General features: G+C 44.1%; 2 protein-coding genes across 8 annotated transcripts in view; one reads left to right on the top strand and one right to left on the bottom strand.

Moving 5' to 3' along the window:
- CFAP92 (cilia and flagella associated protein 92 (putative)) overlaps window positions 1–13,056 on the bottom strand; it is a 93,231-nt gene that overhangs the window by 41,748 nt on the left and 38,427 nt on the right. The window lies entirely within an intron of this gene.
- The window catches only part of EFCC1 (EF-hand and coiled-coil domain containing 1), a 43,473-nt gene continuing 34,162 nt past the window's right edge, over window positions 3,746–13,056 (top strand). Inside the window, exons 1-2 of one of the 2 annotated variants that reach the window (XM_065845372.2) lie at window positions 3,746–4,696; window positions 6,015–6,421. In XM_065845372.2, coding sequence (XP_065701444.1) covers window positions 4,016–4,696; window positions 6,015–6,421 — 1,088 coding nt within the window. In that variant the 5' untranslated portion in view covers window positions 3,746–4,015. The remainder of the gene's footprint in view (window positions 4,697–6,014; window positions 6,422–13,056) is intronic. The other variant, XM_065845370.2, reaches the window with a different exon arrangement.

Below are 13,056 nucleotides of genomic sequence, written 5' to 3'. Positions count from 1 at the left end.
GATGGGCAGGGACCTCCAATTACATTTTTCCGTCTTTGTGTTACTGTACACACAGAGCTGTCCCAATATGCTGGACTGAACAAACAAAAAGAAAACACCCAGCATTTTTTTAGTTGCAAGTAACCTCAAGAATGTGCCAAGAACAACACTGCACCACTAATATTATTTTAACTCATCTCTGAAGTTCCTTCCGAAAGCAACGGTTTCAGAGAAAAACAGTTTTGAAAGGATCAATAACATCACAGTACGACTTTGTTGGAAAGGATTTGGAAAACAAATTTTAGGTACTTAGCACTACATTTTCACTTTTATCCTTGGTAGCAGAAAGTCTAGCAGGAATGTATTTTTTTTTACTGTAATGAAGTGAACTTTCTGGCAAGATGAGCATCCTCCCCAGGCTCTGGCCAGCTCTGTGTACCAAATGACGACCCATCACACACATAAGACCAGACTGCTGATATCCTGCAATGTCAGACAGAAACGTGAACTGTGCTGATCCTTGATCCTGTGATATGTATGAACCACAGAATAGAATATAAGTATGGTTAACTTAAGCTCAAGACTTTTTTTTTTTCCTATAAACGTAGTTTACATGCCTTAACTGATCCCACAGTTGATTTAAAACATTATTCCATCAATGATGTTGGCAAACAGGCTTAAGTCTGATTGTGGCACCTTTCGACCTCTTAAAATGAAACCATGCAGTTAAGTGATTTCAAAAGCAGTGTTTTAATACACTTCTAATTTCCAACTATTACCACAACACTGTAGAAAGAGCTATTCCATTCAGACCCTGCTGTCCTATCAGTTCTTTCTACAGTTGGGACTCCTCAAGACACTTCAATGCTGGAGTGCACTAATAGAACAGGCAACAACTTAGTAAAACAAAGTCCTTGAATGCGTAATACATCTCTAGTATCTCTCTGGGCAGGTTTAGGGAATAAGTCGAAGAACAGGCAACCCTTGTCTGGGTCAGGAGTAAAATCTCAGTGTTGCTATAGTTGGGAGTAAATATCATAGTGATTATGATTACACTGCGACAGGCTTTTCTGTACCTCTGATATCAGAAGCACTGCACTGGAAAAAAAAATAAGGTTAAATGTGGAGCAATTAATGGTTTAGTTCTAAAGAAAAGCAGGCAGCAAAAGGAAAGTCTACTTCTATTGAAAAGAAGCTGCTAAATTAATGCATACTGTGATTAAGTTACAAAAGATGTACCCATCATCAACCAATGGACATGATAAGCCTGCAAAACGAAGGGATCTTATTCAAGTTTTAGATCTTTCTGCATGACAAGAGGGAGACAGAAGATTAAGTGATACATTGTTTAGAAGTAGAGTGCTTAGTTTATATTTAACTAATAATTAATAGATGTATTGTAAGTAAGAAACTAAACAATTTAAACTAACATCATCAATTATTATAGATGTATTGTATGTCAAAATTTAAAAAAATTGTAATGCATATGTAATAATTATGTGAATATAAGCAACATAAGAGTATCCAGTCTTTGGAGCACTTACGGAGGATGATCCCCAGTGTTCTCAATCACTGATAAAATAAAGAATGCTGCTAAACAGTATAATTGACTCTGCTGTTCAGCTTATTTCTTCATTTCTCGCCCAAGCCCCTAATCAGAGGGAGGCTACAGGGACTTTTAAGCTTTCTCTGGTCCAACTGTTTTCCCAGTTATCTACTGCTTAAAAGTATTGGTGGTTGGTTTTTAAGAAAATATGATGCAAAACCCAACTGCTTGGCAGTCAGAGCTTTTCCTGAAAAATCAAACAAAACTCTATAGCCAAAAGATTAGGGTATCAAGTATCTGCTTTCCTTCAGAGGTGAAACTTTGGTGAAGGTGAATTTACATCATTCTGACATTCTCATTTCCCTGTTACAGCGATAACACAGAAAGGCAAAGATTTGTCGTGGCATTTACATCCTTTGCTCTTCCAACCCAGAAGCCCAGCAGATGGGCAACGAGGAACTCGGCAGAGGCCCAAATGCTCCGCAGTGCTGTTGATGACACTTCTCTCCCTTCTAGTTAGAGACAGCACCAAGAAACCCAACTGGAAACCACAGGTGCTAAAACACAATTTACACTGACAGGTTTATTGCCTGGTAAAGATTCTGGCAGCCTTTACATCAATTATTTCCACTTGATAAATATTTTTACAACTGAAACTAGCTACACCAAAACAAGTGTAGGTCATTGCATTGTCTGACTCCAGGGCTTTGATGCTTTAGCTGGTGTTTGGGGTCAGGTGGTTTGATGTGTGTGGATAACAGATGTGGATCTACATAGTATCTGCTAAGAACAGTCAAGGTTTATGTTTTTGTCCTTCCTGTCTCTTTCTGGTGCTGCCTTAGGGGGACATTTTACCTCCAAGGCAATATCTTGCATTAATAATGTTATCAGACTAAGAAACGCTAAAGTTTTATAGGTATATGTGGCTATGAGAGTGCATAAGGAATATATACGCATCCAGTTCATCCAGTCACTCCTCAAGTAAATCAAAGATATAAGTTACACGTTATGTATCATGTTAAATAAGAGCAAAATGGGAGAAACACTCTTTAAAGGTACAAGAATACATTTAAAAAAAAAAAAAATAGTAAATCCATGAGTTGGACAGGAGATTCCTAACAGCCGCACCGTTAGGAAACACACCACCATTTTGGATAATAAATAAATAGATCACTAGTAGATAAAACTCAGCCCTTGAGAACAGGAAGGCTAATGCCTTGGGTTCACCTGGGGAACCCGCATCTTGTAATATAAAAACCCAAAGGAGATCTTCAGCCAGACAGCTTTTATGTTGCCAGTCTACCATAGAAATAATCAGAAATCTGATTTCTAACAAAGAGGAAGGTCAGCAGCCTTCCAAAGGATGCTTTTTCTCAATCGTGCACAGTACGCAGAAGTTGGTCAACATTCCCACACAACTACAGGAAGCAAAAGCAGCATTTGGGCCTTGAGTGCATCAGCAGACCTTATCTGCCCCAAACAATCTTAGGGGGTCCCCCACCCACCCCCATGCCCAAGGGCAGCATTTGCACCCAGCGCTGAGCGCCCTGTCCTCCCTGAGGGATGCTGTAGGTGCACCTACCTCTGCTCCTTGCCCAGTCTACTGGGTGGACCTTGGACCTGCGCTGTAGCCTTTCCACCAGCCCTATTTGCTGCTGCCCTCGATGAGACTTGTTGCATGGACCCCAGACCTGGTTCACCCCCTTGCCTCATCTGGGACTGCTAATGGAGCCTGTTATTTCACTCCAACTTTGCCAGCCTCTTCAGAACTTGGCCGCGATTGATGCCACAGTCACCTCTGCCAGTGGAGCAGCCCTGCTCGTGCTGTTCCCTGACTGCAGCTGTGTTCAACAACACAGGTCCTGCTTCATAGCCAAAAAGTGACAAAAAGCATTGCTTTGGAAAGCTGTCACTGGAACCAGTTTAACGTGTATGCATCTTTGTCACAGACAAAAGCTTAAAAAATACATTACGATGCCTTAAAGACACATCTACAGAGCTGAAAAAGCCTAAGCGAACAAAAGTGTGATCAACTCTTTTAAGCATGTTAGTTTCATTAATTTAGTGCAACCACTCATTCACAAGTGTTACTCATCAAACCGGATTCTGCAATGCTATCGTTTTGCTCATGCTACAAAGGAACCAGAAAGAAATCAGTTAAGAAGTGAGAAACAAACTTCGAGGTCGGGCTTGGCTGACACCCTTTTCCTGACAGACAAACGGAGCGGGGCGCACAGTGAACACCGCAGAGCCGGGGACCCCAAGCAGCGGACGGCGCTTGGCCACCGCCAAAAGCAACCCCCGTTGAGAGGGCGGCGGCCGGTGGGAGGAGAGACCCCACCACCGCGGACACCGGAGCCCCGGGCGCGGCGGGAGCCCCAGTCCCTGGGCCACCGCCCCACGGAGAGCGGGCGGGACGGGCTGCGGGGCGGGGCGGCCACCGCGGGGGCAGGAGGATGCTCAGGGAGCGCGGCGGGACAGGCGGGCGCGATGGAGCCGCCTGAGGGCTGGGACCCGTACGGGCGGCCGGCCCGGCGGACGCAGTGGCTGGTGAGCGCCCTGGCCTACCACTACGGGCTGGACCGCGGCGTGGAGAACGAGATCGTGGTCCTGGCCACCGGGCTGGACCAGTACCTACAGGAGATCTTCCACCACCTGGACTGCGCCGGGGCGGGCAGGATCCCCGGCGAGGACTTCCGGACGCTGTGCCAGGTGCTGGGGCTGGAGGAGGCGGCGGAGGCGGCGGCGGACCCCGAGGAGTGCGCGGGACTGTGGGACGGGCTCTCGGCAGAGCTCACCTTCCGGCAGTTCCACGCCCGGCTCTGCGGGTACTTCAGCACCAAGGCGGGCAGCGCACCGCGCCGCGCCGTGCCGCGCCTGCCGCTGGGCCGGGAGAGCGAGCACATCGAGACCCAGATCCGCCTGCGCAGCCCCCGCCGTCGCCGCCGCCACCCGGCCGGGCCCAGCACGGCGGGGCGGCCCGGAGAGGAGGCGGCGGAGCGGCGGGCGGCGGGGCCCTGCTCGCCGGAGTGCTACGAGGAGATTGTGGCGCTGGAGCGGGCCGAGGACCACATCGCCAAGCTGGAGGAGGAGAACGGCAGCCTGCGGGAGCTGGTGGAGGACATGCGGGCCGCCCTGCAGAGCAGCGACGCCCGCTGCCTGGCCCTGCAGGTGGGTGCGCGCCGGGCCCGGGCCCCTAAGGCAGCCCTGACTAAAGCGCGGCTTAGCAAAGATGCTGCTCTCGGAAAACCAGTTCAATAATCTCGTCGCCCAGACCGATTCACGCAAGGAGCATGGCAGACACCTAGGCTGCTCCTTCATCCTTGGCAGTAACTTTTTAACAAACTTTCCTTACATAGGAGAAAATGTGTAACATTATATACAATGGTTGTAACTTTATATATCAGGGTTGCCCTGAAAACCACCCTGCTGAAATTGTAAAAGACATCACTTTAACAAACTTAAGTGTATAAAATGCTGCTTTTTCTGCAGCCAGTCAGTTATATACCAGTTATGCGCTGCTGTGGTTTTTTTCCAAAGTAAGAAAGAACTTTTGGATTCTTACCTGCACAAGCACATACCATGATTTGGCCATAAACACCTGAGAGCTTTGCCTTGAAGAGTAGAACTGTGTTTGACTCAGAGCTGCTGCCAGTTCCGCAGCTGGGCTCGTGAACCGGCTCTGGCTCCCGTGCAGAGCCCTGTTAACTCGGGCTGGGTTCTGTTCTGCTGCACTGGCTCAAGTGAAACACATTCCTGACAGCAGTTAAATGACTCTGGCATGAAATAGCACAGAGCAGGCAAAGGCCTGCAGGGCCGAGTTCACTGGTTGTTCTGGCAGGTCCAACCGGGTTGGATTTGACACCAACGTAGTGCTTACACAGCTCTGCCCCATGTCCAACACTTATGTGGGGTGCTCGCTGGGCGTGAATCTCCGCAATGTCCAGCGTGGCAGGTGAAAGCCACTTTTGACACTCTCGTTTGAAAAGTGAAAGGAAGTCAGAAGCAAATGTGAAATTCCAGTCAAAGGTCCCAGAAAGAATCAGAAGGACAAAGACCAGAGGTCCAGAACACCACCAGCTGCTCTCTATTCACTTCTACTGAACACAAAAAACAGAACTGGAGGTATTCTTTTTCAGAATACTTACTTGCTTTTTGAGGACAGACTGAAGTAATGAATTACAGCTATACAGAAACTTGTGCAATAACCTAATTTTCCACTTTAATGAGCAGTTTTAAAATTAGATTTATAGACACATATTAAATGTGTTTATAGAAAAAAACACTTTCCAGAGACTGTTTCCTTGTCTGTGTTTCACAAATTTAAGTAGCTTATTCATTGCTGATCAACCATGTATCATAAAAACCAGAACAAAATGACCACACACAAAAACCAAATCAAACAACAATCCAGCCACGTTCAGTCTTGATTAAAATGTCAGTTGCTTTAAAATTCATTAATTTCTCCCCGCTTTCTGCTCTGTTACAGGTAGGACTGCGGAAAAGCCACGCTAACCATAACGAAGAGGGGACCTGTTTTATAGGGAGTAAGAGACAATTAGTGCAGAACAGCTCCCAGAGCAGGTGCCTTCAAAGTGTGCTGGAGGAAGTGGAACTCATCCGGAGCTCCAGGGATGGGCAAATTGAAGAAGCGATGAGGTTCAACCAGGAGCTGGAGAGGGAGCTGAAGAGCTCGCAGGAAGCCCTGGTCAGCCTGGAAGATTGTAACCGAAACCTGAAGAGGGAACAGGCAGAAATGAGGAGGAAGGTTGAAGAGGCGAGACACGCCATCCTCAACAGTCTGGGCAAGGTGAAGGAGCTGGAAGTGAAAGCTAACGAAGTGCCACATCTGCAAATATACATTCAGCAGCTGGAATCGGAACTGCGGCACTACAGGTAAGTTTGAGTCTGTTAAAAAATACCTATGAAATCACAGTAATGGAGCACAAGGTAGCTTGAAAATCACTGGTTGTAGGTATTAAATGTCTCCAAATAAATCTTCTAAAATACAGCCTGAGGGAAATTAGGAGCTGCTTATCAATTTTCTTGGCAGGGATCCATAACAGAACCAGGCCAGGTCAGCAGAAGTTTGGCCAAAATCAGGATGCTGAGCTCCAGGGAGCTGGAGTTGCTCCTCAAACACACAGCAATAGGATTCAATGTAGTAATATTTCAGGAAAGCCTCAAAAGAAATTGCTGACAGTCCTTCAGAATCCATTTCTAAAACACTTATTTTTTCACCTTAACTAACTAATATCAGTTCAGACGTTTCCTGCTAGTGAAGTCAGCCATGCAAAGCCAGCTGTGATGGATGGCTGACACTCCATGTCCTACAGAAGCTGTTCAACTTGTCATATCAATTGGAGAAAAACACACCAAGCAGCTTCTAGCCAGCGGTTTTAAATTCTGCTGGGACTTGATAACTTCTTCACTTGCAGAAGATGTAATACTTAGAAAAGTTAAAACACTTCCCTAAACCCATACACTAATATAGGGGGTGGCTCAAGCAGAAAATACATGATCCACCCAAACCCCACTTCTGTAATAGCATAAAGAAATGTTTGCAAAACTCAGAAAGTTGGTCACAAATTTAGTAGCTCGCTGCTTTGGTGCTTTTTATTTCAGACAAAACTTGGACTCGTTGATGGTTGCTAAGTGCCAGGTAATTCTACCCAAGTTTCAAACTGACCGAGCAAATGAGTTGTTGCTTATATTTTTACTGACTCAAAGTAAAGCTAATATTTAATATTTTTCCTAATTGTACTACAACTAGTATTTTAATATATTGTCTATTCTGAACTCCTTGTCTCTTCCTAAACTTATACTTCCTCTGTTTGCTTGTAAGAAGAATCATGGGGAGTTATTTGTAGCATCATAGCCATTGTACTCTCTTATGAAGTGAGGAAATTCTAAAAATAATCATTTTATCCGGTGTCTTTCTGTAAGCATTGTGTATGTTAATACCTGCATGGTGGCAGAAGATAAAAACATTCATTTAAACATCTATAGGATTTTAAAATAGTGTGAGGGCACATAAAGTCCAAGATGACTGTCATTTACAGGGATATCGGGATGAAGGATCCAGCTCTCAGTGCTGAGAGATCCCACTGCTCGTCCTGTCCATTGAGTTCTCCCTGGCATGAGGACTTCAGACTTAAGAGGAGTTCTTGTCCTGCCAAGTTGCTTTTCCAAAGTATGATGAAGCATAAAAAATTGCCTTTAAGCAGGTAGAGATGAACTAGTTAAAGACAATAAGCCATATCAACTGGGTCTTGCAGAGCAGGAACTTTTATGGGTTGCATTAAAACGTGTGAGTTTAAAAAAACATACATTATGTTTTCTTTGTAAAATAATCTTAATCTGTAATATTTATTTTTAAATTGCATGCTAGTCTAAAGTGAGTGTAAAGCTCAGGAACTGTGCTAGACTGACCATTTGGAAACTATGCCCCATTTTTAGCCGCATGGCACACTGAGCACAGGACCAGGGCAAGAGCCTGTAATGGGGCATGATCCTATATGAGCCACAAAGCACTGTCCACGTAACACGGCTCCGGGCTTAAACAGCATAACAACAGAGCTGCTTAATGATCTATGGTCATATTCCATGGCAGATGGAATCTCACAATTCCATGTATGCCACAGTGTAGCATAGAGATGCCCAACCTGGCAGAAAATGGTTTAGTTAAGCAGGACAGAGCTCTGTGATGAGAGTTTAACACTAGCACATTTCTCAGCCTGTATTTAATACTCCAGTGAATAGTTTTCTCCATTTCCCTGTGCCACAAAGAGCTGGTGAGCATGTAAGCAGGATCTCGGTTCAGCAAGAACTAATGCTGCCGGGCAGCAGTGGGGCAAAACGGGTGGGGATTTGAGTATTCTGCAGAAAGTATTAACCACTGCGGATGCGTCTCCTGGGAATTCACCCTCACTGGCATGGTAGGCCACTATTTCACTCCAGCCAAAGTCTGAGTTCTTCCAGAGAGGACCATATTCAAGATTTAGACCAGTCTATGAGCTTTACATGCTGTTCCTGTTTATACTTTCATATTTATAAATTATTTATTCTTTTAGGTTCAGATTTTCAAAGTTCTTTAAACATCTAACTCCCACTTTAGACCTTTGTCTTATACCAACTTGCTATCGTTTAGACCTGGAATCACAACAATGACTTTAAATTATAACCTCTCACTCATGAAACAACATCATTTCCATCTATTCAGGAAATTGTTTAAGCACCTGCAAGTGATTGCATGTTTTCCTAAATTGCGGTACCCACTTACAATTGCCTTTTCTGCCCACGGATTCTTATTCCTGCAAATTTAATGCAAAATGTTGCTATCAACATCCCTGGTAGATGTTTGCTGACTGAAGTTTGTATGACTTGAACTTTTTCTGAGGACAGGTTCCTGTATCAAGGTGTGAAAAGTCCCTATCACGTTATGAGGTTCCTAAGCCAACCTAGTTGACCAAATAGTTTATCAGTGCTTCTTGTGTTGAGGTGCACACTCCAGTCTTCCTACCCTGGATGCACGTGTCAGGTTTTGGTCCCTTTCTCCACCATTAGGTACTGTCTTTTATTTTTTTAATCCCTCTCAATTTAATGAGTTAGCTCAGATAGTTTTTTAAAGGTAGATTTCAAGAAATTCCTTACTGAAAAGTATGAGTTAAATTCATTTCAGAGAAAACAGATGTCACAAGAAATTGTATGTTTATCATTGGTATAATATAAAAGATGCATAATTCACGATGCCAGTATCCAGAAGAGTTTAGGAAGTCACGTAGGTCCCATTTTTTCTGCAGTGCTGCCCAGACAGTTATTCTCAGTTTGCACTGGTGCACTTGATTTCATTTTCACAGGTACAGGATTTTTAATTTGTTATTACTGAAGCTCGGCTTGTTGATTTTTGGACAACTGTTCCGGCTTCTTAAGATGACATTGGAACTAACGTCCATGTCACTGTCATTCCCTCTCAGCTTGGGCTCAATTGCACACTTGTAATTTCTCTTCCAAAAGCTGGAAGCCTAAATGACCATCCTGGCTGGGTCCCAGGACAGATTCTGGTGACCCCAACGTGATATTCTCTCTTTATTTGAGAGCAAACCATTAACAGCTATTCCCTAAGCGCTCATTTTTTTCAGTAAGTTTTGCTTCAGCTCAAGCGGACACCATCCATGTGTTCTAATATAGTCCTATGATTTATGAGTATTATTTATAAGACTGCCACATATAAAAATGTTACTGCAATAAAAATGTCACATCTACTGCTTCTCTTTATCCATTCAGCCATTTTCCCTGTCAGAAAAGGAAATTTGTTTCATTTGACATGAATTGTTCTTGCCAAATATAAGTTGGCTCTATTTTCTATACTACGCTGTAGGGGCTTAGAAATTGATTACTTAATAAAGTTTACAGAGTTTGAAGTTTTCTGCTTAATAGCACTGGAGGGAATAACAGAATTTAACAACCTTTTTTTTTTTGATCCCAGTGTAACAAATAAAAAGAAAGGTCATTTAGAATTGAAATAGACTTCATAATGGAGATGTTCACAGAGGGTTTATGCTGCTGTGTTAGCCACTAGCACAGTAATTACATAGGTCAGTGGAAGGGGTCATAAAATACCAAAAATGCTTCCCATATGCATGGTCTGTCTCCCAAATTACTTAATTATCCATCAGCATTTATACGTGTTAATGCGTAGGAATCCTTTTCACATGGAATGCAGAAAGGCTTGTTTCATCCCCTAATATTCTCTTATAAATATGAAGATGGAGACATAATTTCCCCCATTTATTTCTTTCATGAAGTCACCAGTCTTAATTTTTCTAAAAAGCTATGCTATAGCTTATCCTGCATCCAAAGTAGTTATTTTCTTTTAGGAGGCGGGGCCCTGATCTTTTCAATAATTTCTCGGGTTATCATTTATTCTGTAGACTATAACATGACAGACCAAACAGATCCAAATCAATAATGCAGAAACAGGAGAGGAATATGGAAATATTCCCAACTGATACAGTCAGCTCCATTAGGTGAAGAAACAAAAGCCATAGGAAAGAAACACTAATCCACAAAAGGAGGTGTATAAAGCAGGTTATTTCCAAACTGCATCACAGAATGACAGAATGATTGGGGTTGGAAGGGACCTCTGGCGATCTAGTCCAACCCACCTGCTAAAGCACCTTTTATATTTAGGCATTCTAGAACTGTTCTTCTATTCAAAGAAATAGACATTAAATAGACGTTAAATAAAGAAAATCTGTACCACTTTCTGCTTGATGAGTGTCATCAGTATCTGGATGAACTGATGTCATCTCATTTTGTTATTCTGCTTGTGCCTGATACTTTCTTCTATGTAAGAGTGTAAGATGATGTGTAGAAATCTGTGCAAAACCCCAGACCTTTAGGTTTTTTGAGAAGTTAACAGTAACAGGTGGATATGCTCCCATCCTATGAAGCTCAGACTACTTGCATGTCTTTAGTCACAGAAGAATCATGAACTAAGGAAGCAAATCGGATTACTACTCATTTGAAACACTTTACAGGAACATTTTGATTTCACACAAAAGTATAATGGAAGGTATTATTATACATGGTAGAGAGAACTGTACAGAGCAATTGAAATAGACTGGTTTGGCATTGAAGAAAATGTGTAGCATCTCCTTCTAGGGAAGGGCTGGTTTTATTTCAAATACAGGAAGAGTCTTTCAGTTCTTTTTAATATTAATAATACTTGCTTCCCATAATAATGGCAAAACGTTTACTTCAAATCTATTCAAATTAATGCAAGTTTATCCCCAAGGAAGCTTGCACTTGTGTGCTAATTCTGACTCTGGAAATGTAGCCAGTTCTCTGGCCTGTCTCAGTGCTGGGCTCTCAGTTACACAGCCTTTATCCTTGGGAGACTTTCCCTGGTTTCTCACTAAATCCTTCTTTTCATCCGGCTTGCCTGCTTTGCTGTGTGGGGAGTAAATCACCACGAACACAATGGCGATGCCACACACGGGGACGCTGCCCAGTGACTGAGGCGGATGTGCCCTCGCCATGTCCCACGCTCCCTCCCCAGCTCCGATACCCACCGTAGCTGCCCCTCGGCAGCCACCTCGCACGTACCTTCCTGGGGACGGCGAGATTACTTCGAATCATGTTAATGTCTCCTACACCAAAGAGGTTATTTTTCCCCAAAAGGTGTGCAGTCAGTGTTTCTGCGGCTTCTCTCCTTTCAGTTGGTGCCTGGAAATTCAGGCAGCGGTTTGGGGGACCCCCCAGCCTTCCAGCTGCCCTGACAAGCTGCATCACACCTCTCTGGTTTTACAGTCTTTCCCCAAGAAATTAGACACCTTCTACTAGCCAAACTTTCTAGGTGATGCAACATATTATGCATCTTATGCCAGCAAAAATCAAAGATTAATTTCATATACAAAGATAGCTTTAAATTAAAGAAAAAGCCTAGTCCCCCCCACCCCCTATCAAGTGTTTTGATAAGACTGGACTCCCTATGAACTACACCACTTGGAAAGAATATCTCCCAGAACAAAGTCACTTCTCGCTGTCATTGCAAGAACCAAAATCAAACAGAGATGTCCTGGCTGACAAGCAGGACTCAGCTGCAACGCTCTGGAGCACTGGGGCGAGCTCCCGCACAGACCGTCTCTGCACCATGGCTCTGCAGTCGGTGACTTTCTGCCACAAAGGCTCCCTCGGTACCTCCTGCCTGGTGGGCCCAGCTCACCGTGGACAGGACATCGCTGCCATGTGCTGCTGTTCTGCCCAATTTATGGACCTTAGAATTGCATTAACCTCAAAACCGTCCAGCCGGCAGATCCTGACACTTCAGATACATGACACATGCAGATACAAGCACCGCAAACTGGATGCGCTGGGGCTGTTCTGGGAATGAAGTCCTCAGCTTGACAAGGCTGGGATCTGTGCATCTCTCTTCATCTAAAAGCCAACTAACAGCACTGTAGGAGAGTTGCATAAAGAGAACCGTTGTTTATTACCAAGAAAAACGCATCTGTAAGCCAAGCTCCTGTAGCCTGCTGTCACAAAACATTACAGCTCGTTACCAGCCTGGGGGCCAGGAGGACCCTTATGTGTTGCCTACACAGTAACACATTTGGCCTCACTGTGTTTCCTAAGCAAACCTGACCCGTTTGTAGCCACTTCTACACAAAAGAGCGCTTGTAGAAAAGGACGCTGGCTGGGGTGCTCGGGCTTTTCCCCAGCTCGCTGCCAGGTCCTTCTGTTCTGCCTTCAGCTCGTACACTCTCAAGATCTGACCTGCTGAATTCCTCACCAGTGTCCCGTTGCTTATAGGAGAAACGAGACCGTAACTGGGCAAGAAATCTTTTACTGAATGGGAGTCTGCCAAACCTCCCCAAGAGATGCTTCAAAGAACCAGAAGAACTTTAAAAATATACTTTTCCTTCAGGTCAGTTTTGTAAGACAAATTAATAACACATAACCTCAACGTGTAACCTGGGGCTAAAACTTGGGGTTTCTACGTTATGTCTCTGGATGTCAAAGGTATT

Source organism: Patagioenas fasciata, chromosome 10, assembly GCF_037038585.1.
Source record: "Patagioenas fasciata isolate bPatFas1 chromosome 10, bPatFas1.hap1, whole genome shotgun sequence".
Taxonomy (NCBI): domain Eukaryota; kingdom Metazoa; phylum Chordata; class Aves; order Columbiformes; family Columbidae; genus Patagioenas; species Patagioenas fasciata.
Note: the sequence above shows the minus strand (reverse complement) of the source record. Positions and strands in the feature narration are given on the sequence as shown.